Here is a 24,892-nt window from a genome sequence, read left to right on the forward strand (position 1 = left end):
GTCCTAGTGACGGGGAACGCAGGGGTCACACGAGGGAACCCCTGTGACCAGTCCCAGTGACGGGGAACGCAGGGCTCACACAAGGGAACCCCAGTGACAGGGAACGCAGGGCTCACACGAGGGAACCCCTGTGACCAGTCCCAGTGACGGGGAACGCAGGGCTCACACGAGGGAACCCCAGTGACCAGTCCTAGTGACAGGGAATGCAGGGCTCACACGGGGGAACCCCAGTGACCAGTCCTAGTGACAGGGAACGCAGGGCTCCCCCCGGGCAGACAGTGGCGGAGCTGGGAAGGGACAGGCGAGTCCTGGCTCCCCGCAGCGCCCCGGGGCGGAGCGCGGCTTCCCGGGCGGCGGGTCGCTGCGGGGCGAGGCGGGCGAGAGGCGGGGCGCGGGGCGGGGCGGGCTGGCGGCCCCAGCGGGCAGTGCCGGGCTGGCTGGCGGCTCGGGCACTGGCTGAGCGGCGCCTCTGTGTCCGCGCTTTGCCGCGCACCCATGCGGGTCCCAGGCTGGAGCCCGGCCGCGCTGGTCCTGGCCGCCTGCCTGTGGCAGCTGCCGCCGGGCCGGGGCGCTGCAGGTACCGGAGGCTGCCGTGTATGGGGGGCGGGTCTGGGCGGAGGGGGCCGCGGCGCCGGGTCCTGGCTGGCCCGGCCCTACCCGGCCGGCGGATCCTCCCGTGTCGGGCAGTGCCCCTCGGCTGCTCCAGCCTGGGGGGCGGGGAGGAAAGCCCCCCCCCCGTTCCGCCAGGCCCCCAAGGGAGCTGGGGTTGCACGGAGGGTCTCGCGTGGGACTGCCCCCCTCCTCTCCAGGAAAGCAGAGAAGCTGGACCGTCTGTTGGCTTCTGTGCTTTAGCCCTGCCCGGCTGCAGTCACCCCCGAAAGAAAGCGGGTGCGGGAGGGACGTCTCGGCATTCCCGTGGGAGTGGGGAAACTGAGGCAGAGAGCCTTCCCAGGTCAGGGGCCGAGCTGGGAACACTAGCCCTGCTCTGCTGCCGGGGTTCCGGAGGCTCGGTTTGGTCACCACAGACGGTGGAGTGGCATGGAAGTGTTCTTAACCCGCATTGTACAGCTGAGAAGCTGAGACACAGAGAGGTAAAGTGAGCTGGCCAGGTTCACAGCCGCAGTCTGTGGCAGAGCCAGGAATAAAATCTAGCGCTCCTGACTCCTAGCCCCGGTGCTTTAACCATAAGGCCATCCTTCCCTTCCGGATCTGTGGCCAGCTGCTAATGGAGAAACTGAGAAGTGAAGGGTTCATGCATGCTCCCACCAGGGTGATCCCTTCAGTGCAAGGCTGGGATGCCCAGTGTGGAGGGAAGTTGCATTGACACTGCACCTGCAGTAAATTCAGTAAAAGCTTCAGTCCTCAGGGTTCTCAAGCTTTCCTGCATGATCAGTGATCCCACAGGAAGGAGTGTGTGAACTTTCACCTACAGTTACATAGCTGTTGCAGGGCTTCCCCAGATGTCTTGTTTGACTGACAAGACAATACCTGTTCCCTCCTGGAAAAGCCCTAAAAGTGTTCCCATTATTAAAACTTTATGGTACTTTTTTTAAACAACTGAATATGTACTTCTGTGTCTGATCAAAATGCAGAAGTAGTGGCAGTGACCATAGACCAACAAAAAGTTACAACAGGCCAAATACAGCACTTACCCGGGACTCAGGAAACTTGCTGTCTAACTTTGAGCAAGTTGCTATCCTTCCCTGTGCCTCAGTTTCCCGTATGTGAAATGGAGATCATTAGTGGCTTGAGAGAGATGGATGGAGCTAGTGTGTTGAAAGATATGTATAAGGGCTGTATCAGAGCAAGCTATTTTTATTTATTACAAATAACATACCGAGTATTCATGATAGATTTCGATGCTTTCCAAAATGGGCAAATGGTGCCATGCCCTATGGAACAGAAAGGGTCAGAGAAGCCAGTTTCAGTACTGCTCTTCACTTCCACTTTCCACTGACTTCACTGCTATTGTTATTTGTACATATTCTTGAATTTTGGTAGTGCCTAGAGGTCCTGATCAAATTGGAACTCCATTGAGCTAGGTCCTACTACTATGTCGTGTTCTACTGACCCTACCCTGAGGCACTTAATATCGAAACAGAGTGAGAGGAGAAACAGAAGCATAAAGAGGGCAAATTAATTTGTACAGCAGGGTAGTAGCAGCACTGAGAAAAGAGCCTGGGTGTCGGGATCCCTGTAGCTCACTCTCTGTTAGGCAGCATTTGGCCCATCTCAACATCTGGCTTTTAGCAACTGGCTAAGGTCAGCTAGGGAGTGGATGTTAGGACTGGGAATGGAACACAGCTCTTCTGGCTGTGTCTCTCCCCTGGGTCCAGAAGCACAATGATTTACAGCTAACTCGGACCATTCACTTCGCCTGCACCTCCCTGCTGTGCTGAACGTGTTTGCAAAACAAGCTCCAACCAGTGCTGAGGAGTGATTAACTACCTATAGACATAGCCTCAGTGCATATGAAAGAGCAAACAGGGCACTGTTCTTGTCAGTTCACCTTCCTTGTTCTATCCCCTTCAGCTTGGTAGCAGTTGTGCAGTGAGATATGTTATCAGGGCTTCCGGTAAAGCACAAACAGGAGAGACTTTTTTACCAGATTATCTATTGTTTCTCTCCCCCACCTCCCTGCTCTCCTCCTTACTGTGTAAGTAGCAAGACTTTCTACATGGAGACAGTTTTAGGTTTGACCTGGGAAGACCCCGCCTGGGTAAACCAGACTCCAAGAACTCTTTTCTGTTTCTTCTAATCTGCCTGGTTTAAAGTGCAGGGCTGGCTTTGCTGCTAGGATACAGTGTCTTGATGGGAGTTCTGTTTGCTTGTGTTGGTCTGTCAGAGAGAGGACAGGGTGGTGTATATTGTCTTCCAGCTATTACTGATTCTGGAGGAATATTACTGCAGCCCAACCTGCAGATGAGAGTAGCAACTGGAGCTGTTATAAAGGAGGAAAATGGAGGTAAGACAGGGAAATATGGCTGTGAATGATGAGATGGGTCCGTGGTTCTGAACCCTATTCAGACCAGATAATGTAGACTCCAGTCATGGCTGGTCCTCCAAGCATTGGTCTCAGGACCCCTGGTAAGCTCTGGCTCCTCCCAAAATACTCAGTTGTACTGGGAGAGAGAGAGAGGGAGCAGCTAGCCTTGTACCATGCATTAAAAGCCCAAGAGGGGTCCTTGTGTCTGCTCACTTGTCAGAACAAGGGCACTTCAGCTGCCAAATGCATCCCAGAATCTCTTGCCCTGGTTTTGTAACAGGATTTCAAAGTAGCCACTGTGGCAGCTGTTGAAAAGAATGGTGGGACAGACAGCCGAGACCCAAAGACACCCCCCTGGTGCAGCTGTGCAGGGGCTGCAGATTTCGTGGGCAGATACTCCAAGGTCAGAGACAAATGTTTTAGGACAGGCTTGATGGTGAGTGACTAGCATGGTCCCCGAGTTGTTCTGGCAGCATGCCCCCTGTGTGGCACTGTAGATGTCCCCCTGCTTAGCCAGGGATTCAGCTCTTATTTTGTTTCACAGAGGAGATGCTTGTCTCGAGGGGTGTATGTGGAAAATCATGTGCTCAGGGCAATTCCCCTGCCAGGCAGCAAAGGGGAGTGTTAAGAACACACAGGATGGGGCACATTCCACACTCTCCTTCTCTGCGCAGGAACAGAAGAAGTGATCGTCGGGGAGGCCGGAAAGAACATCACCTTGGTGTGCCGCAACGCATCCCAGCGAGCAGGCGAGGTGGACTGGTTCCACGGCGACCCTACCACTGTGCCTCCACTCTTCTCCTCGAACTTCACGCTGCCGAAAGACGTCCGCTTCTCCTTGGTGGACAGTAGCTCTCTGCGTATCACAGCCCTGCGTCTCCAGGACCAGGGCAATTACACCTGCAAGGAAGTGCTGAACCAGACGGCCCGAGAGCACAGATTGCAGCTCCTGGTAGCCAGTGAGTTCCTCAATGCGCCATGTCCTGTAGCTGCAGGAGGCTTGTCCTCATGGAGTCCTAGAGGTTAAGGCTAAAAGGGACCACGTGTAGTCTGATCTTTACATCGCAGGATATCTACACCACCCAGTGCCCACACACTACATCTAACAACTGAAATGAGACTGAAGGACACCCACAGGAGAGCAGACAGCTACGGGCTGTGGCAGAGACTGGTGGGGGAGGGGACGCTGAGGTGTGCCATTGCCCGAGATCCCTACAATGGCAGGGAGAGGAATAAATGAGAGAGACCCAGATAATCCAGTCAAGGGTCTTGCCCCCAGCACTGCTCCCCCCTCCCAGATTCCTGCCAATCTGACCTAGAGGAACATTTCCTTCCCACCTCCACATGATGAGGTTGGCCCTGAGCATAGGAGAGAGAGAATGCTTGGGGCCATCTCAGAGCCCTGGCGGGACCTACAGATGTGGCCTGCCGTTGCAGATGTGCAGGAGGTCACATGTGAAATGGCAACCTCCCACTTCCAGGGCACCCCTTGGGGGGGTGGTAAATACCAGGCTCGGGGACTGCTGTGGGGAGCGGCTTTTGGGGGTGAGATTGAATTAGCCAGGTGAAGGGGAGAGGGTCTTTAACCCACCCCCGGTCCAGGTTATTTCAGCTGAAAGGAAACCAGTGATGATGCTGCAGCCCTGGCCCCATAGGTGGGCTCTCATTGCCCCCTTTTTGCTGCCCCTTCTCCTCTCCGTGCTGCTTTGTGTCACTCACAGACTCCCTCCCCAGAGAGCTGTCCCTTTCGAACGCCAGTAACATGTTTGGGCACAGGCAGGTTAGCTCCGTCCAGGGGATGACAGGTGATGTGAGCAGAATGAATGCTTGGGGCAGGCAAGTCGGGAGACAAAGCCAGTTGCACAATTGAAATGGGGAACACATTTGGCCCACTTTGGGCTGCTACCCTGGTAGTCTGCCCCAGCTAAGCCAGATTGATCAGTGCTTGGATGGCAAAACACAGGCTGTGGCTGCAGGATGGGTGCTGTTCATTCAGCAGATGACAGTTTTCCCACTGAGTCAAAGCCCTGTGGGAGATGAGAGATAAGACCAAGGACCAAGCTGCCTGTTCCATTTCCTTTGGCACTTGCTGTGAGAGTACGACCATTAGGGCCAAATTTGAGTTGGAGTAATTGCTTTCTGCTGGTTGAAATTGCTCTTGTGGCTTCAGCTCTGGACAGAATTTTAACTCCCCATCCTCAACTGGTGTGCAATAGAGCTGTGTGTTGCTAAATGGCTACTAAGTTTTTCCCCAGAAGTGGCTGCATTTCACTGGTGAAGGTTCCTGTGTGTGTAGTCTGAGAAGCATGTTGGAATCCGGTGAAATTAAGGGCATTGTGTAACTATATGATTAATTTAGGACACCTGCAAGGAGGTCTTAGTATTCGTCCACTTCCAGATTCTGCTTCCCACGTCTTCCTGTGTCTGACCAAGTCTTCTGGATCACTGCTCGGATGTCTGTAGAACTGCATCCAGGGTTTTGCCCTCTGCTCCCTGGAAATCTAGCGTTGGTGGGATGTGTCAGGATTGCAGGAGGAGAATGCAAATCTTAAAAACCCTGCACCTAGGCAGGTCCCTCCTTAATCCCCTGCAGTTGCCTACTGATGTGTCTCACCTCTCACGTGGCAACAGCTACCTCTAGAGATTAAAGGGGAGCATGGGCTATCTGCCAATATAACTGTTACCCAATTTGGCTTGGCACAGGGGCTACAATGGGGACTGATCCCCTAGGGTAAGGCTGGGCAAAATACAACCCGGGGGCTGGATCTGGTCTGCCAAGCCACTCGATCTGACCCGTAGACCATCCTGCCGGGATCCTCAGGGACATGCAGCTGTCTCGGTTTAAAGTGCAGGCCATGTGGCTCTCTGCTCTGCAGAGAGGGGCAGGCTTTGTGTGATCTCCTGGCCCCCAGCCCAATCCTCAGCTCTTGTAGGCTGGGAACAGTCAGTCAATAGAAATTGACCTCAGCTAATCTCTTAGGGTATGTCTACACTACAATGTTAGTTCGAACTAACATTCATAGGCGCTACACTAGCGCTCCGCTAGTTCGAATTTGAATCGAACTAGCAGAGCGCTTAGTTCGAACTAGGAAAACCTCATTTTACGAGGATTAAGCCTAGTTCGAACTAGCTAGTTCGAATTAAGGGGTGTATAGCCCCTTAATTCGAACTAGTGGGAGGCTAGCCCTTCCCAGCTTTCCCTGGTGGCCACTCTGGCCAATACCAGGGAAACTCTATGCCCCCCTCCCGGCCCCGGACCCCTTAAAGGGGCACAGGCTGGCTACGGTGCCCGTGCCAGGTGCAAACCTGCCAGCACCCAGCCAGCAGACCCTGCACCTGGCACAGCACAGAGCCACCCACCCGATGTCCCCCAGCCCACCCCCTCTTCCCGGGACCAGGCTGGCGGCTCCCGGGAGCTTGCCCTGGACGGCAAGAGGCGGGCACCTTCCTGGGCTAGTGCGGACATCGTGGACCTCGTCCACGATCTCCGCACTAGGCACAGGAAAGTGGCCGTCTAGGGCAGGAGAGCTTCCAGCCTGGCCACCCAGGAGCAGGTGTGCATGAAAATCAAGGGGGTCCACTGAGACCCCCGACCCTGAGCCCTGAGCTTACAATGGCCGTACTGGGTCAGACCAAAGGTCCATCTAGCCCAGTAGCCTGTCTGCCGACAGCGGCCAACCCTAGGAACCCTGGAGGGGATGGACCGAAGACAGTGACCAAGCCATTTGTCTCGGCCCATCCCTCTCCAGCCTTCCACAAACTTTGGGCAGGGACACCACTCCTACCCCCTGGCTAAGACTACTCCATGGACCCAACGTCCATGACTTGATCTCACTTCCCTTTCAACTCTGTTCTAGTTGTAGCCTTCACAGCCTCCTGCAGCAAGGAGTTCCACAGGTTAACTATTTGCTTTGTCAAGAACAACAACTTTCTCTTAGTAGTTTCAAGCCTGCTACCCATTCCTTTCCTTTGGTGTCCTCTAGTCCTTCTTTATGGGAACTCAGGAAGAACTTTTATGAATGCACCCTCTCCACCCAACCCCTGCTTTTAGAGACCTCTATCCTGTCCCCGCTCCATCTCCTCTTTTCTAAGATGAACAGTCCCAGTCTCTGTAGCCTCTCTTCATCTGGGACCTGTTCCCAACCCCTGATCATGTTAGTTGCCCTCCCCTCTCCCAGCCTTTCTCTTCCCCTCTCCCACCTCCTTTTCCCAGTCTCCCCCAGTTTTCTTCAATAAAGACAGAGTCAATGTTGGAAGAAACATTATCTTTATTTTGTACATCAATAAGAAGGGGGGCTAGGGAAGGGTAAGTGGAAGGAGGTGAGGGAGGAACGGGGTAGGAGCCCCCGATGGGGAGGACTGGGCTGGCTCTGCGGGCTTCTGGGGATGGAAGCTCTCCTGCAGCCCCCCGATTGTCCCCTCTCCCCAGATGGCAGCCTGCGGCAAGTGCAGCCGGGCTGATGGCCGAGTGGTGTGATGTGCCCAGTGTGGGTACTCCGGGCAATCCAAGCCAGGACTGCTTTGCAAGCAGGGCACCCCTTAGAACTGTGTGTCCGGGGTGGGGGTTGGGACCCTTTAAGCACAGCCCTCGGCTAGCCTGAGACAGCATCTCCACGCTCTAAGTCCTCCTCTGATGCCCTGCCGGCACTGCTTCCGGCCATCCTTAAGCCTGGTTCAGGGTCCACTCAATGTGGACTTGCTAGTTCGAATTAGCAAAACGCTAATTCGAACTAGTTTTTAGTTCTAGACGCGTTAGTTCGAATTAGCTTAGTTCAAATTAACTAATTCGAACTAAGTTAGTTCGAATTAACGTTGTAGTGTAGACGTACCCCCAGCTCCTATTAGCTGGAAAGAACCAGCCAATTGGAGCTGAGAGATTGGCCTGGGATGGGGGCAAAATAAGCCTCTTCCCCCTCCCACAGGGAACAAGCTTGCAGCTCTGAGTGATTTGGGGCTGCAGCAGGCAGGGAGCCCAGCCTGCCTTGGGGGTGCTACAGGCTTAGGTAAGTGCTTCCCAGCCAGAGCCTGCCTCTGGCACCCCTGCCTCTCCCACATCACAACACCCTCCCCAAGGTCACCATCCAAACCCTCTGCACCCCCTGTCCCAGGTCACAACCCCCTCCCAGACCCTGTACCCCTCCTACACCTTCCCCAGGCCAGAATCCTTTCCTGCATCCAAACACCCTCCCAGACCCTGCATCCCAATCCCCTGCCCCAGGTCACCCCCTACACCCTCTGCTGTCTGCACCCGCTTTTCCCCTCCTCCCAGGTCACAGTTCCCTCCCAGGCTTTGCACCTCTTTCTAAAGCCCCGTCTCCAGCCCACAATCCTCTCCTGTACCTATACTCCCTCCCTGACTCTACACCCCAATTCCCTGACACATGTCACTATCCCCTCCTTCACCTCCAAACTCCCTCTCAGACCTCACACTGTCTCCTGCACCCCCCGTCTCTTACCTTGTGCGCCCTTCTGCACCCAGCCTCCAACCTAGACCCTGCACACCCTCCACGGAAAAGTGCCGCCCTTGGCCACTTTCCAAAATCTTGGAGTGCCCCCCCTCACTAAAAATTATTGCCCACCCCGGCCTAGGACGAGGACCGTGACTACCACTTCTATTTACTGCCCCACTGAGCAGCCTGGTCCATACTCCCATGATGTAGCTATGGCTGCCTTGGAGCCAGAGGAGTAATTTCTAGCTTGCGTAGACACATCTGTGCTAGCTGCTGGAGTCTGTACCTAGGGGCCCAGCTGGGATTGCATAAGTAGTGGAGTAGTCACTCTGCTACTCTGAATGCACTAACTCAGTCAAAGCTAGCATATCTGATACTGGGATTTGCACCCAGCTCGAATGAAGACCTACTCTGAGATGAGGGAGACCCTGTGTCCTGTTACCTCGCTCATGTCTGCATAATCCTTGCTGCTTTCTTCCTCATTCACTACCTGCTGTGCACAGGCTATTATATCTTTTGTATCTTTCATCTCAGCCTTATTTCCTGTTTGTGTTCAGGGTGTTCCTCCAACTGACAGCAGCTGCACCCATTAGCCCAGAGCAGCACTCCCAAAGCTCACGCAGAAGCGCTTTCCCAGTGCAGGGAATTCCAGCAGGGTTTTGAAATGAGCAGCTGATTTTCAGAGTATTGAAATGCAAGAAAGAAACCTTAGGCTGCTATGGCATGTGGGTTAGTGGTTTGAGCATCGGGCTGTTCAGGAGAGACTCTAGAGTTTTAATCCTGGCCCTTCCACTGATTCCTAATGATCTTGGGCGAGTCATTCAACGTTTCTGTGACTCAGTCTCCCCAGTTGTAAAAGGCAGGTAATTATGTAGCCATCTCTTAGGGCTATTTGTGGGCCTTAATTATATACACTTGGTCAAATGCTGTAGACTTGGTCTGTGTTATCATTGCAATGGGGTTGTATGTTGGTTTTTTTACACAAAAAATATAGAAGAGGATCTGATTTATAGATTTCCTATTAAAAAATTGGATCAGGAGTGTGGAAAACTCACTTTTTTTAGTTGATCCAACAGAAGGTTGAGGGTAAGTTGGTCACTGTCTACAACAGGGGTGAGCAATAATTTTTGCAGGGGGGCTACTTCATCACGAGCTGGCTCCGGGCTCTTCAGGCAGAAGAAGTGGGGCTGGAGGGCTACAGAGAAAGAAAGTAGGTGTGTGAGCATAAAAGAGACACACTCTGTGTGTGAGAAACAGACTTGTGTGACACACACTGAGTGTGTGTGGCACAGAGGCTGGGAGTGTGTGTATGTGGCAGTGTTCGAGTGGCATGAAGACTATGTGGTACAAGTGGGGGGGGGGCAGGTTAAGTGACACAGAAAGTGTGCTGGTTGCTGTTGGGTTTCTGAAAGAAAACTCGCTCTGTCTCGTTAAAATAGGGAAAGCTGCTTTGCTCTGTTGTCTCCCCCTTCCCTGCTCTGCAGAGATGGAGTATGGCAGGGGGACGTGAGAAGTGAGAGAGAGAGAGCGAGCGCACAAGCACTGATATCTTAGGAACTCCCCGAGTCACTTACCATCCATGCTTCAGACTGCAGCAGCTCCGCTGTGTGTCTGCCTCTCCTAACCCATTGCTCTGCAGAGATGGGATACAGGGATTGGGGTACAGAGCAGGATGGGGGAGAGGCAGCGTTACACATGCTGCCAGCTGTAAGTCTGCATCTCTGCTCATCAGCTGGGTGGGCTGGAGAGAAATGCTTGGTGGGCCAGGCCCGGTCTCCAGGCCTGATTATACCCACCCCTGATCTACAAGGATCTACAGTAGGGAGAGATTCCTGACAGCAGACAATGGATTAACCTAGCAGAGAAAGCTATAATGAGGTCTGGTGGTTGGAAGCGAAAGCCAGACTGAGACTGGAAACAAGGGGCACCCTTTCCACAGCCAGGATCATTACGCATTGGAAGAACTTACTGAGGAATGTGATAGTTTCTCCATCACTTGCAGCCTTTCAGTTGACATTTGAAAAAAGATGATCTAGCTCAGCCGGAAAGAAGTGAGTTCTCTGTTTTGTCGGAGGTCAGACTGGGCCATCCGGATGGTTGCTTCTGCTTTAAAATCTAAATGATAAGGTGACAAGTATTAGAGAGAACTTAGCTATAGCACTTAAGAGGGGTTCGGCTGTGGCTTTTAGCCATTGTCCTGTCTTTCTGATGGTGCAGGGACTCGGGACTTAAGTGGAAATGCACGTCCAATCTCTTGAAAAGTTTGTATTATTTTGGCATCGATTTTTGGCATCAGCTCCCTTAATTGTAAGCTAACAAAATGTTTGTGCAGCAAGTGGAGCCGTGTGCAGGAACTTGTTAGTGTGGACCATCACAGGTCAGGATGGTTCTCCAGTGGCTGTTTTGAAAGGTGTCTAAATGCTAGTAGCAGTATACTGAGGTAAGTCCGCAGTTCAGAAACTAATAGAACATGGGTGTATCCTCATGCTCTGTCTACACTGGGAAGGTTTGGCAAGGAAAGTGCTCTCGACATGCAAACATGGCCAAAAGTGAAAACCGGTCAAACTGTTTTTTCTGCCTCCCATTGTCAACATTTCATGGCCACATTGCTAGCTCCCCTGTCGACAGAGCAAAGTGCTGTGGGTAAGCATCCCACAGTGAAGTGTTGTGGGAAGGCAGAGCTGATCCCTGCACTTCTAGGGATTCCCTCGTGGTTCTGTGAGCTCTCCCTGCTGAGGAATGTCAAAGCAGCACAGCTGTCTCTCCAGTCTTCGCTCTGCCGCTGTGTCCCTCGTGCAGGTAGAACAGAAGCAGTCCAATGATTTGTTCTTTGTTCCCCAAATGGAGCAGTTCACCCAGCTGGCAGATACTTGCTGGGACTTTGAAAGGGGAAGGGTGCATGCCTGCAGGGTAGGAGTGTTAGCTATCATATAATTGAATAGTCATATAACCACACAGAATCTTGTCAGTTACATGACTATTCAGTAGTCCCTGGGGATGGCAGCCAGTGCACTCCCAGCCCCACTCCAGGTGAGCCCCCTGCTGTCCCATGCTGCTGCCTCTGTATCAGAGGCAGCAGCATAGGGTGGCAGGGGGGCTGGTCTGCAGAGGGAGCTAGTTTAAAAAACAGCTCCCCTTGCAGACCGGCTGTCTGCCACCCCATACTGCTGCCTCTCATGAAGAGGCAGTGGCCCAGTGTAGCAGCAGCTAATGTGCATGGGGAATCTGAGCTCCCCACGGACAGAGGCTGCTCCAGGAGATGTGGAGAAGCCATTGACGAAGGGGAGCTCAGACCGCCCCATGCACAGAGGCTGCTTTGTGGCAGCCTCTCCTATCCCCACCCTCCTTCCCAGCTGCTGCCTCTGATAGAGGCAGCAGCATGGGAAAGGGGGCAGGCAGCACTTCAGAGCCAGTGCTCGGAGGAACCAGCTTTTAAGCTGGCATCCCCCAGCACCAGCTTCTGCTTCCTCCTCACCTTTGCTGCCTCTGATACAGAGCCAGCAAAGGGCGGGGGGAAACGCATGTTAATTGATAAATTTAGTCTTATTGATTAATCGTTTAGTCGACTACTTGTTGACATCTCTACTGCAGGGCAGCAGAGATCACAAAACACTCAGCCAAGCCATCAGGGCAGGCATTGTGGGATACTGGGGGAAGCCAGTTCTCTCAACAACACAAACAGCTGGGTCCACATTGGCTCTTTGTTGACAATAAAGGTAGGGAAATAGACAAAAGTCTCTCACGGGAGTGGAAGTTCTTTGTCACAACAACTAGGTGTTTTCCCCGACAAAAGTCGCATTGCAGTGTAAATGGTCTCGCTGTTTTGTCATCAAAAGGCAGCTTTTGGCAACAAAACGTGCCAATGTAGACAAGGCCCGGCACCAAAATGCAGCACTTTTCTGCAGTCACCCTAAACTCAGGTACTTGGACCCTGAATAAAGTTGTGGAGTAATTTCTGATGACTTGTGCTGGCAGGTCAGTTATATTAACTCCAGCAAAGGTCAGAATGGCTCTTGAGCTGGGACAGAGGAATTTCTACAACTAGAAATGTCCAGTTTTGGCAAGGAAGCTTATCCTGAGTCACTGGAGTTACCAAGAAAGCCAAATCCCAAGAAAGGATAGGTTTGCAGTATGGAAACTGGTCCAAGCACGGTGCAGTTTTCACCTGCTTCCAACTGCTTTTCCCTAGATGTTTGTAGGACGTGAACGAGCCAAAGAAAACGAATGTTTGTTTATACTAGTATGCAAATGATCTCTGGCTAAGCCTTCTCTTATCAGTCAGAGATGGTTCAGGCTGTGTTCCTGGCTCTGCTACTAATTCCCTGTGTGACTCTGAGTCCCTGCCTCAGTTTCCCCGTTTAAAACACAGATAATAATTCTTCCAGCAGAGGACTCCAATGAGGCATAATATATTTGTGTTTAGAAAGTGCTGTGAGCTCTCTAAGCAGGCATGTTCTACACCAGGGTGAACATTTTCCCTAGCATACATGGTTGATGCTATTTCTGAGCCAAAGAAACAACTGTCACAGCAGATAGCCTAACACTGCTACCTAACTCCCCGTGTAACAGAGAGGAAAGGGAGGCTATGGGTTTGCTACACTCTGTACCCTCCCGAACCAGCTTAGTGGAAAAGTCCATGCTCCTGCCCAAAGGAAGTAGACACTCCTTACCTAGAAGCTGCTTCGGGTAAGGGTGTTGCAGGTAAACTGTTGTTGTAGTTTTTGCTGATGGATTTATGTCATTTCTTAAGCCACTTGGATCAGTGCCTTGCAGAGCAGCACTCGGATTGCCTTTCCCCTGTGCTCGGGCCTGTACAGACGGTAGTGCTGGGCTTTGTTTGACAGTCCCTGTGCCAGCAACGGCTCTTGAATTAGGAGTCAGGTTGTGTAGGCTGGTAGTGGAGACACAGTGTGCTAACCCTGAAATCCCCAAGACTGTTACTAGGGGGAGTTGTTTGATTACTGTTTTGAGGGCTAGAAATGCACCAGGCTGGATGTGGAGCTTAAAGAAAGCAACATATAGGCCTGAACTAAGGAGAGAGCAACTGCTGAGAGCAGCCCCCTGTCCAGTGTTCCCCCACCACATCCTCTTATCCCCTGAAGCGATCTAGATGGCTCTTGACTTGCTGTACCTGCATTCAGTTCTTTCGCTATTTGAATCATAAACAAACTGAATCCTGATTGCGACCAACCCAGCAGCCCTGGACGGAGTCCAGAAATGGCTTTTCCTGCGCCCCCTGCACTGTGGAATTTGCTCCGACTGTTGAATTGCAGTTTGCACATTGATCTGGGGTGGAAAACAGAGCTGGCATTTGCAGCAAGCAGGAAAGGGCTAGCAGGATCAGGATCCAGGGGCTCATTGCAAAGACCCTGATCCTGCAAGCTGACGACCTAGGCTCCTGTCCTGCAAGCTGTCCTGAGCTCATGTGGAGTGCGAAACTTCAGCTGCTTCCTGCTGAAGGGCTAGGCTGACAGGGTGCTTTTTGGCCAGGTGCCTTGAGAAGCACTCAAATTTTGGTGGCCTGTGGCCTGGCTTTGGGGGTTTCTGCAGATCAGGGTGATTTGTGTCTGTCCATTTTCCCATAAGGTCTTTAAAAGCCATTGGAAGTAGACATACACAACATACAAAGGCACCGTTGGGGGGTGCCCGCTTCAGAGCTCGTGAGGGGCCCTAGGTAACCAGCATTCCCCAGCTAAATATTGGGCAGGCTTTGCCCAGAGGTAAGCCTCAATGTCTGGTTGGTGGTCAGTATCAAGTGGAGTGCCTCAAGGTTCGGTTCTGGGGCTGGTGTTGTTCAACAACTTTATCAATGACCTGAATGAGGGGATGGATTGCGCCCTCAGCAAGTTTGCAGATGGCACTAAGCTAAGGGGAGAGGTAGATATGCTGGAGGGTAGGGATAGGATCCAGAGTGACCTAGGCAAATTGGAGGATTGGGCCAAAAGAAATCTGCTGAGGTTTAACAAGGACAAGTGCAGACTGCCTGACTGGCTAAGCCGCAGTTTGCAGAAAAGGACGTGGGGATTCCAGTGGATGAGAAGCTGGATATGAGTCAACAGAGTGCCCTGATAGCCAAGAAGGCTAATGGCATATTGGGGTGCATTAGCTGGGTTGATTTAGTTGGGTTGGTCCTGCTTTTAGCAGGGGGTTAGACTTGATGACCTCCTGAGGACTTTTCAAACCCTAGGATTCGGTAAGGTAGCACTTTAGGCTGCTTTGGGACAGCTGCTTTGTTACACATCCCAGTCCTGTTGTCTCCTTGCCCTTTTCAGGTGGCCCCAGCAATGTGACTGTCAGCATCTCCCCCTCCACGTTGCTGCCCAATGGCACAGCATACGTAGACAAACACAACACTGTGCATTTCAGCTGCACCGCCAGCGACACCCATCCAGAGCCCACAATGGAGTGGATTTTCCAGCAGCCCGGTTTGTCCCCAGAAATGTTTACCAAGGTCAATGGCTCCTCCACTGTCTTCACCCTGCAAAATCTGTCCTTGGACTTACAAGGGAACTACACGTGCACAGCAAGGAACCCTCTCAGCGGTAGCAGTCGGACCTCAGCAAAGGAACTCCTGGTCTATTGTGCGTAAGAGCATTTGCAGTGATATGGTCTGGAGAAAGGAAGGGGGTGTTTTTCCCTGCCGGGGAGGGGAAGGGTCTTGATAGTCACACAACAGAGGATCAGAGGGTAATCAGTATCTTGGCTTTTGCCACCTGAATCCTCCTGGGGTGGGAGTGGTTTGAATCTCCCTATCCAGATATACCTCCGCTGTGCTTGGGAATCTGATCCAGGATAGGCGTAGTGTGTGAATCAGGGTTGAATAGCTGATCCTGGTGTGTGGGCCACCCATGTGACCCTGAGCTAAACTTGGGCCTCTGGGAAAAGACGTACGACAGCTCTGCTCATTTCCACAGCACCAAGCAACATCCCACCTTGTCATCTAACTGAGGTCATTTAGCAAGAGTCTTGCCAGTTTTCTGCACTCACTCGGTGAACCGAGAGAGGTTCCACGAGTGAAAGTGGATTTTGAGATTTACCGTGCGAGGTGTCGGAGCGGTGTTGGTGCCAGGGGATCAGAGAAATGAGATGGACAAGGGTTTATCTTGTATTGGGCCTACTTCCGCTGGAGAGAGAGAGACAAGCTTTCTAGTCACACAGAGCCCTTCAGCTGTGAGAAAGGTAATACCCCATGCTGGAGAAAAGCTCTGTCTAGCTCTGCAACTTGTCTCGCTCACCCACAGAAGTTGGTCCAATAAAAGCTATAACCTCACCTACTTTATTTCTATATAATTTACTGACCAGTAATATTGGCACAGTGCTCTACAGGGGTAGGGCCCCACGCTCCCTTGGGGTAGTTGCTGAGAAGTCAGTGGAGCTCAGTGAATATATGATGCCTGAGATCTGGCCCTCAAGGGACTATATAAGCATCACAGTGGGTCAGAGGAAGGGCTAAGAGTGATTTCCAAGACACAGTGCTATATCTGCATCAGCTAATGCACAAACTAAAACCAATACTGTTCTGCACAGCAGAGGGTTGATTCATTGCCTAGTGTTTAGTGGGATGGCAGAGGCTTTCTTGCTCCCTGTAAGAACTGGGATGAAATTGTCTCAGACTTTTCTGCTGGGGACCTCATGCTGGTGTGTGCTGCTAAGAAAAAAACATGCATTCCTTCCTCCCCCCCCCCCCCCCCCAGAGCATTGTGGAATTGCTGGGAGGGAAGTGAGACATGTGGGAGGAGAGACGCACCAGGAGATTTTGGAAAGGAATCAGGGGAACAAGCATACCTTCTAGGCCAGGGCTACTCAACGTTAGACGCCCCGGGGGTCACAATGATACTCACAGCATATGCCAAGAGCCACAACTTAAGTGTGGTTGCATATCTGTGCAAATAGCTTATTTCACACTGACGGGCATGAATACAAATAAGGCAAGACTACACAACACGCAGGCCCCATTTAAATCAGTTCTGCTGATATTAATACAATGCAATAGTTACCTGATTTCCACCCACATGACAGCACTTTTAATGAGCAATGACAGTCCAGGAATTTAAGTATTAAAACACAGATCAACAGAAAACCGTTATGTCGACTCCGTTTTTGTTTTGACTCCCACCTTCAGGCCACATGTTGAGCCCCACGTAAACCCAAACTGTACCCTGGGCCACACACAAGTGGGCCGTGTGTTGAGTAGCCCCGTTCTAGGCTAAAGTGCTGGGTTGCCCCCATTATGGTTTCATGGCCTGTTTTTTCTCAGTAGTGTTGAAGGCGTCTTAAACCTCGTGCTCTTTTGTTGTTAGATCCCCCGCCGTCAGTCCCAAGGTGCTGGGCTCAGACTGCCCAAGTGGGGATGATGCTGCAGTTGGTTTGTAGCTGGCCCGGGGGATACCCACACCCCATCCTCCAGTGGACAGAAGAGGAGCAAGACCTGGAGAATTCAAGCTGGGTCGTTAATGCAACAGGCACTGGGGACACCCATGTGGAGACGCTGAACAGCTCTCGCCTTTTTCACGGGAAGGAGTTCAAGTGTGTCGGGAGCCACATCTTAGGGCAGGGGACAGAGGAGCTGACCTGCACTGTGCAGATAAGTGCGTCTGCCTGTTCTTCCCTAGCCATTCACAGACCTGGGCATGTGGGGAGCCAGGCTGCTGACTTGGCTCCGTTGAGAGCCCCGGACATGGGTCTGAGGCCAGCGAGTCATCCAGGGAGTGGGGTTCTCTCCTGTCCAGCACTTCCTGTCATCATTCTGGCTGTGCAAAGTGCAGGGGGAGGGCACGCTAGACAGCCAAGGTGGGAGCATCTGAGGTGAAAGTAACGTACTTTGCAGGGCCCAAGGCAGATGGGATCAGAGTCCGTAGCTCAGAGCCTCTGCCTGGGTGTCGCTTGAGATGGTCCACAAGCACACAGCCACCCCAACATGCACGCGTTTGCAGGAGAGGGGCTGAGAATTTAAAAAGTTCCCAATGTCACTGGGGACCTTGGAGTTTTGGTCACCTGGTCTGAGACCTCCCAAAGGAGATGTGAGATGCTAGGATAGGGAAGTGGGGGCCCTGAGGGGTGCAGCACCTGGGCCAACGTTCCCGCCCCCCCCCCCCCACAGGCCAGTGGCAGAGCCACAAATAGCTCTTGAGACCCAGTAAAGGGCTCTGCCCATTAGGCCATGCTGCCTCGCAAAGGAAAGAGGCCAGTTCTGTTTCAGCAAAGCTGAACTTTGAAGCTGGGCAAGTGCTTACGTGCTTTGAATCAGCCCCAAGAGACTTGCCTAAGGTCAAAAAAGGCAGCCGAGCAGAGCTGGGAACCGAATGCAGATCTCCTGGGACCTAGGCTCATGCCTCCTCTAATTATTTGGCTGGGCAGTAGCTTCCTGTCAGTCATAGATCCAAGTCTTGTACATAGGCCTCTATGGAGAGATTACTTGAAAGTTGCTATAGGAGCATGGGATCTTTGTACTGTAGGGCTACGTCTAGACTGGCATGATTTTCCAGAAATGCTTTTAATGGAAAAGTTTTCCGTTAAAAGCATTTTCGGAACAGAGCGCCTAGATTGGCACAGATGCTTTTCTGCAAAAGCACTTTTTGTGGAAAAGTGTCTGTGGCCAATCTAGACACGCTTTTGCGCAAAAAAGCCCCGATCACCATTTTCGCAATCGGGGCTTTTTTGCGGAAAACAAATCTGAGCTGTCTACACTGGCCCTTTTGCGCAAAAGTTTTGCACAAAAGGGACTTTTGCCCGAACGGGAGCAGCATAGTATTTCCACAAAAAGCACTGATTTCGTACAGTAGGAAGTCAGTGCTTTTGCGGAAATTCAAGCGGCCAGTGTAGACAGCTGGCAAGTTTTTCCAGAAAAGCGGCTGATTTTCTGGAAAAACTGGCCAGTCTAGACACAGCCTAGGATTTTTATCCTTCTTCTAAGCTCCCTTCCTCCCTCTGTTTAGAGACCCCTTCTCTGGTGACAGAACCACTGAAGACCTGCTTTGTGGGTGGCACCGTGATCCTCACGTGCCGGGTGACGGAGAGCAACCCCCCTGCGAGAATCAGCTGGCTTCGGAACCTCTCCCACCCAGAGCTGGAGATCCAGCCTGGCGGGAGGTACCTACTAGTACAAGAGGGGAGCGTCTCCAATCTCACCATACAGAACTGCTCCCATGGCATTGACGAAGGCTACTACGTCTGCAAAGCTGAGAACCCGGTGGGGCTGCGGGAAGTCTACGTGTCCCTCACGGTGAAGAGTAAGTTAGCAGTGCTGGGGCTGGGGGTGAGGAGAGGAGCGTGATGGGAACCGGAGTAGTAAGTGAGTCTCTGATGTACTGCCCTGGACTTGTCTCTTCTAGGGGTCCCCTAGCACAGAGAGATGTAAATCCACAGCGAAAAATGAACTTATGGCTCCTGGTTCATCGTTGCCTTCCATGTACCACTGCCCAAGGGAGCATTCCCGGTTGCACGTGGGCAGTGGACAATGGCTGGCCGAGCCGCAGTCCTAGTTTGGTGAACGGGTCAAGTTGCGGAGGTGGCAGGGTCAGTGTGAAAAATGACCCAGTTCTTCCATCCCGGGTTATAAACTGGCCAGGTGCAGGGCAGAGTCTAGGTGAGAGACGCCGTGTATGGCTCAGCTGAGTGACTGGTGTGGTCCCCGCGGCAGGTCTACAGCGGGTGCTCCTGTGTAGCCGTACTGAAATCTGCTCAGAGGGAGCCTAGCCATGGCACATGGATGTGGTTTTCGTGTGCGCGATGGTGACCGGGCGCCCGGGAGTGACAATCCCATAGGCTGAGCTGCTGCATCTCTTTCCTCTTCTGCACAGAACCGGTGAATATAGTCGGGGTGGTGGGGGCAGTCGTCATTCTGCTGCTGCTGGGAATCCTGGTCATCTCCGGAATCATTTTATACTACAACCCCCTCTTGTGCCTGAAAGGTAAGAGGAGATGGCTCCCTCTGCCACTTTTCCCAGCCACAAGGTGCACAGGTGGGAGCTCTGCTTCTCCTGATCCCGCCGGGCGCAGCTTGTAATCCTGGAACCACACCCTCCCCATCCCGTTTACCTGTGTCCACCGCAGATATGCACACCTTACCCCTGCATCCGCTTTAGGAGCAGGGGCAGAGGGACTTGCTCAGCTGACCAATAGTGTATGGCATTGGATGACTCTCCAGGGGACCTTGCACAGTCCTGGAGCGAGGGTGCATCCTGTGCTAAATTCTCTTCCCCCTCTCCTGCAAAGTTACTTCTCATGCTGTGGTCTCCTCAGTCCCTGAGCAAGGCACAGCTGCCTTCTGCCTGCTCCAGTGTGACAGTGCCACCTTCCTGAGCACTTCCAGCATGTTCCTTGGCCATATGTCTGCGTGGCAATTGCCTGGGACAATCCCTGTTCAGTATAATAGACAGAATTGCCCAAGGCAGCCAGCAAGTGATCTTATCGTGAAGCTGACTTTGCTTTGACTGGGGAACCATGTTTATGAAGGTCTCTAAAATCTCTTTTCCCCTTCCCCTTCTTATTTTCCTCCCACACAGGCAGCATGTTCAGGTGAGTGTTTTCTTACCCCCAAGCTCTGTGCAAACCTCGCTCTATCTGGAACCGGTCCCCGATCTCTGTGCAGACCTTGCTATATCCGCAGCCCGGTCCCCGATCTCTGTGCAGACCTCACTATATCCGCAGCCCAGTCCCCGATCTCTGTGCAGACCTCGCTATATCTGGAACTGGTCCCCGATCTCTGTGCAAACCTCGCTATATCCGCAGCCCGGTTCCCTATCTCTGGGTAGACCTCGCTATATCCGCAGCCTGGTCCCTGATCTTTGTGCAAACCTTGCTATATCTGCAGCCCGGTCCCTGATCTCTGTGCAAACCTTGTTATATCCACAGCCCGGTCCCCTATCTCTGTGCAGACCTCGCTATATCTGCAGCCCGATCCCCTGTCTCTGTGCAGACCTCGCTATATCCGCAGCCCAGTCCCTGATCTCTGTGCAGACCTTGCTATATCGACAGCTCGGTCCCCAATCTCTGTGCAAACCTCGCTATATCTGCAGCCCAGTCCCCGATCTCTGTGCAGACCTAGTAATGTCAGCAGTCCAGTAGACTTGATGTGGTTGTACCTAGGAAGTACGCTACCCAAGGTAGGAGTTACTTATTGAAATCATATGCTATGGTGAGTGCAGTTGTAACAATGTCACACCCTCCACAGAACCAAGGGCCGAAGGCACAGGCCCCAGATGCTTGAGCAAATGGGGATTCTTTGTTAGCTGTTGCTCATAGCGAGATCTTTGTCATCTGTGGCGTAGCGGGTAGCAGGGGTGAGATCACATGCATGATGCTACCCCAAGTGACACTGCTGCCGGAAACAGCAATGTAAACTAGCGATGTTCGAAATGGTTTATTTTGGTAACCGTGTACCCATAACAATTCTTTGCGGTTACATGGTTACTAAAATGCACCCCGCCCCCCGGACCCACTCCTGGGGAGCCTCCTGCCACTCAGTTGCCGCTTCTGTGCAGGCGGAAATAGGCTCACACCGCTGTCTCTGGTACAGAAGCTGCCTCTGTATCAAAGCAGCAGGCAGCTGCCCTGCACGCTCTTCATTTGAAACTCAGACCAGCGGGCTGGGTTATTGGTTAAACCATTTGCCAACTAGCTGCTAATGCCCCTGGTGCAAATGCCTCTCTTTCTATGTAACGAACTAAGCTGTGGGAAAGAGAGATTGATAAATTAATGGAGACTCCTTGGCAGTCCTTGTTATGCAGCATCTCTGCTGGAGGAGGCCTGGGTTTTAAGGCCCTTCACCTGCTCCCTATAAACAGGCTGCCTCTGCCTCGACTCTTTAAAGTTCAGGGAGTAAATAAAAGCAGCAACGAGCTGCCTCACTGGTTTAGAAATGGCCTTCTCCAAGCCCCCAAAACAAGAGTCTCCCTGGGGTTGTCATGTTCTTCACTCCAGCTCCCTTTCCTAGTGCATATTATTCCTCCCCTCCCCTTCCGGGTTCTGTCCCTGGCTCCACACTTGTGTGGCTTTGGGTGACTTCCTTCCCCACCTATGTGCCTCAGTTTCCCCACCTGCACGATGGGGAAAGTACTCTCCTCACAGGGGCAGTATGGGGATTTATCCATGAATGTTTGGAAGGTGCTTTGGGGACTTTGGAGGGAACTTGCTGCAAAGTCCTATCAGCACCGTGGCTGCCAGTAGACGCAGGGCATGGTGCTGCCCTAGCAGCCACAAGTACAGGACTTGACAGAGTAGCCGTAACAAGCAGCGCCTTGATAGCGACAAAGATAGTAGCCGCCAGGAGGTATGGGGGTTGGCTGAGGACTGGAAGCAAGAAGGAAGGAGCAGCCCTGCAGCATTCTCAGTCCTTTGTCCTCCTGATCACAGGACTCAAGACTCGGATGATATCTTTGTGCTGGTGGATTCAGAGGGAGAAGAAGAGGAGGAGGAGGAGGCGGAGGAGGAGGAGGAAGAGGCACCTGACAACTCCAGTGTGCATCGTGTGACGGCTCTGGTGAATGGGAACAACATCCAGGCTGGTCATATTACTGAGAGTAAGGCTCTTGCTGCCCCTATTAAGCTGCTTGGTAAAATTTCTGTGGGTGGGAGAGGCCACCACTTCCCCCTGTCCCAGCTCAGAGAGTGGTGTGCCAGCAGCAACAGCAGGGGATAGAGGACAGGGGGCAAAGGGCAGGAGGAGAACTGATGGGCTCCACCTCTTCTCTCCACCCGCACGTGCTGCCCAGACTCACTCGGCTGCTCAAGTTAGAGGGTGAGTAAGATTTTGTCATGGATATTGTTAGTCGAACTCATGGACAGGTCACAGGCAAAAAGAAAGTTTTACAGAAGCTGTGACCTGTCCATGACTTACTAAAGATATCTGGGATCTGCAGATCTCCACACTGCCTGGAGCGGGGAAGCTGCCCAGGGACTATAAGTATCCCTGCAGCTTTTGCAGCCCCCCCCCATTCCCCGTGGGGGGGGGGGGGGCAGGAGCTGTAAGATACCCCAGCTGCCCACAGCTCTGGGAACCTGTGGTGACTAGGAGCTCGGAGTTCCTGCCACTGGCAGATCTGGGAGCTTCCACCACCTCGTGGGTTCTCTGTCCCCCATGGCAGCTGTGAGCTTGGAGGTCCCTGCAGAGTACCCCACTGTGCCTGGCAGCTTAGGTCTGCACAGGTTGGCGGCCTGCAGATTCTGACCACTGCAGGCTGAAGTTACGGCTGAAAGTCATGACTTCTGTGACTTGGTCATAACCTTAGTGATGAGGATTATTTATATTGTGAATGTCTTGAGACCTCGGTCAGGATCAGGGCCCCCTTGCTGAAGGAAGAGCTTTCACCTAGTGAAAGAGCGCCCCAGCTCTGAAAAGGAGCTAACCATCTGCATGGGCAGACAGAGGAGGGAGAGGAGGAAAGGATCGTAGTGAGGTTATTGCACACTCGGGGCTTGCTCGCTCTTTCCTCTCCCTTGGATGAATGCTGCTGCAGTGTAGTGCCCTAGCAGGGAAAGCCCTGAGTACTTGACTTGGCTGGGCCAAGACTCTGGGAGTGTGCTATAGTCTCCTGCCTTGTCATTTCTTCTAGGTGACAGCAGTGAGCTGCATTCTCTGGAGGAAGGGGAGAGAGAAGAGAGGCCAACTATGCAGAAGCAAAATCTCCCTTTTCTTGCTGAACTGGATGGAACTGTGGGTGGAAGTTAAACTTCAAGCGCATCATTGATACATGGCTGCATCTAGGCTGTTAAAAATTCCTGCAGTGGGATTCACTTGATCTGGTTTTTAGTTTTTGTTCCCTCGCTCCATCCCTGTTTTTCATTCCTTCATCTCACATGGTTCCTTTTTCTCTTTATTTTTGGCTATTTTCTTCCCTTCTCTTTCCTTCTTCCAAGTGCAGAAAGTTTTCCTTTGTCTCAGGTTTTTTTGTTATTAAGAGGAAGGTCAGAGGCAGACAGAGTTCAGGAGGAATGTGTCTGTGCTTCAAAAGGTCTTGTCCTGTGAGTACCCTCTTCTTCTCTAAGCTTGCTGCCGACTGGCTCCAAGACATGTATGGAAATAACAGGAGGGCAGTTCTCCTGGAATCGTGAAAAAGTTTAAAGGCAGACCCAGCAATATTCTCGTATGTTCAAGATGCAGCAAATTCTAGGAGGGTGGGGTAGGTTGCAGAAGTTTGCTTCCTAACTGCTAGAATGTACAGAGGTCGTTGTTTATATAAATGTTTGGACACTGGCAGGGAACGTCAGAATGTTCTCTGCTGTGTGGCTTTCCCAGGGCCACCTGGCAATGTGGTTCTGCATTGAGGACATGAGAAGCCCTCGTTGAAACTTTGCATGTGATTTTTAATTCAGAGACCTGACTCCATGCTTAAAAGCATCATCTTGGCTCCTACTGCAAGCTCTGCTGAGTGGGGACAAAGAAGAATGTTCTTGTGTTTGACACAGGATCTGGGTTCTGGTCCTTCTCCTGCCTCGGACTTCTTGCAAGGAAAGTCTTACAGGTCTGAGTTTTCAAAAGTGGCCACTAATTTTAATGCCTCAGTTTTGGGCTCCCCAACTTTAGATGAACGTCAGGAGCGGCAGAACTCTAACTTGTCCAAATGCCAGGCCCCTTCCACTTCAGCACTGTTGTTACTCTGGGGAGCAGTGTGCTTGCAATGGTCTATGCTCATCTAAAAATCACACAGGAATGTACCCTCAAAAATGCTTAAAGAGTGGGGTGAGCCGGGAGGGCACAATGGGAGTGGGTAGCTTGCTCATCAGAGGCCGGAGATGACCTCAGCTAAACCTTCATATGCAATAATGCAGCTGGTATTTAGTCCTCATCTGATGGCCAGTTGAGTGCTGCCCTCACCACAACTGCAAAGAGCAGCTCTCTCTATATTTTGATAACAGAGAATGTTCCTAGTGGTTTGTGGATGTGATTTTTTTTTTGTTTGGTTTATGAAATTAAATTATTTTTCTGACAAATGTGTCTGCTATCTCTTTCTGCCTGGAGGGGGAAGCTGTCCCTTTTCTGAGACATAAACATATGTAATAACACAGATTAGTTTATGGGTCTTGCTGGACTGGGACTATAGCGAGAGGTGCCTCTCCTGGGGCAAGATGGCTATACCAATACCTGCACAAACCAGGAAATGGTAATGTTTGTCAAGCTCATTAGTGTGCCTTTAAACCTGTTTGCACCACTTCAGTTACACATATACAAAACTCTGCTGGGGCTCTCTGGTTAGAAAGAGCTGAAGTTAATTTCTTAATGGACATCAACCATGTCTATATGGGTCTATAGAGAGGGCCATGCAGGAAGCTGCACTGGTTTGGCTAAATGGCAGGCAGCTGGTGTGAGGAAAAGGCCAAATACCCTATGTGCAGATATTCAGTGTGGTGGGTTGCTCCCAATTTTATGCCTCCCCCCCCATGACATGCTTGACATGAATAGAAGCCCCTGTCTCCAGTTGTGGGGAGCTAGGCATAGTTTCTGCTGAAGCTCCATAAG

At 52.0% G+C, this 24,892-nt stretch overlaps 1 protein-coding gene across 2 annotated transcripts; it reads left to right on the forward strand.

Moving 5' to 3' along the window:
* Nucleotides 1-407: 407 nt before the first annotated feature.
* Nucleotides 408-24,386, forward strand: VSIG10 (V-set and immunoglobulin domain containing 10). 2 transcript variants are annotated; one of them, XM_075898149.1, is made up of 9 exons: nt 409-577; nt 3,661-3,945; nt 14,709-15,017; nt 16,737-17,024; nt 18,372-18,665; nt 19,236-19,346; nt 19,941-19,953; nt 21,790-21,956; nt 22,989-24,386. In XM_075898149.1, exons 1-9 carry the CDS (start codon nt 496-498, stop codon nt 23,102-23,104), a joined length of 1,665 nt encoding a protein of 554 aa, XP_075754264.1. In that variant the 5' UTR covers nt 409-495; the 3' UTR covers nt 23,105-24,386. The 2 variants fall into 2 exon arrangements, with proteins under 2 accessions (XP_075754263.1, XP_075754264.1); XM_075898148.1 differs by lacking the exons at nt 21,790-21,956; nt 22,989-24,386 and adding an exon at nt 2,879-2,965 and having other exon boundaries at nt 408-577; nt 19,941-21,788.
* The last annotated feature ends 506 nt before the right edge of the window (nt 24,387-24,892 follow it).

Source organism: Pelodiscus sinensis, chromosome 15 (assembly GCF_049634645.1).
Source record: "Pelodiscus sinensis isolate JC-2024 chromosome 15, ASM4963464v1, whole genome shotgun sequence".
Taxonomy (NCBI): Eukaryota; Metazoa; Chordata; order Testudines; family Trionychidae; genus Pelodiscus; species Pelodiscus sinensis.

Excerpts from the sequence above, each read along its gene's own strand:
- VSIG10 (XM_075898149.1), top strand. The coding sequence starts at position 496 with ATGCGGGTCCCAGGCTGGAGCCCGGCCGCGCTGGTCCTGGCCGCCTGC. Across the intron at positions 578-3,660 it reads GCCGGGCCGGGGCGCTGCAG|GAACAGAAGAAGTGATCGTC; the intron begins GTACCGGAGGCT and ends TTCTCTGCGCAG. Across the intron at positions 21,957-22,988 it reads GGCTGGTCATATTACTGAGA|GTGACAGCAGTGAGCTGCAT; the intron begins GTAAGGCTCTTG and ends CATTTCTTCTAG.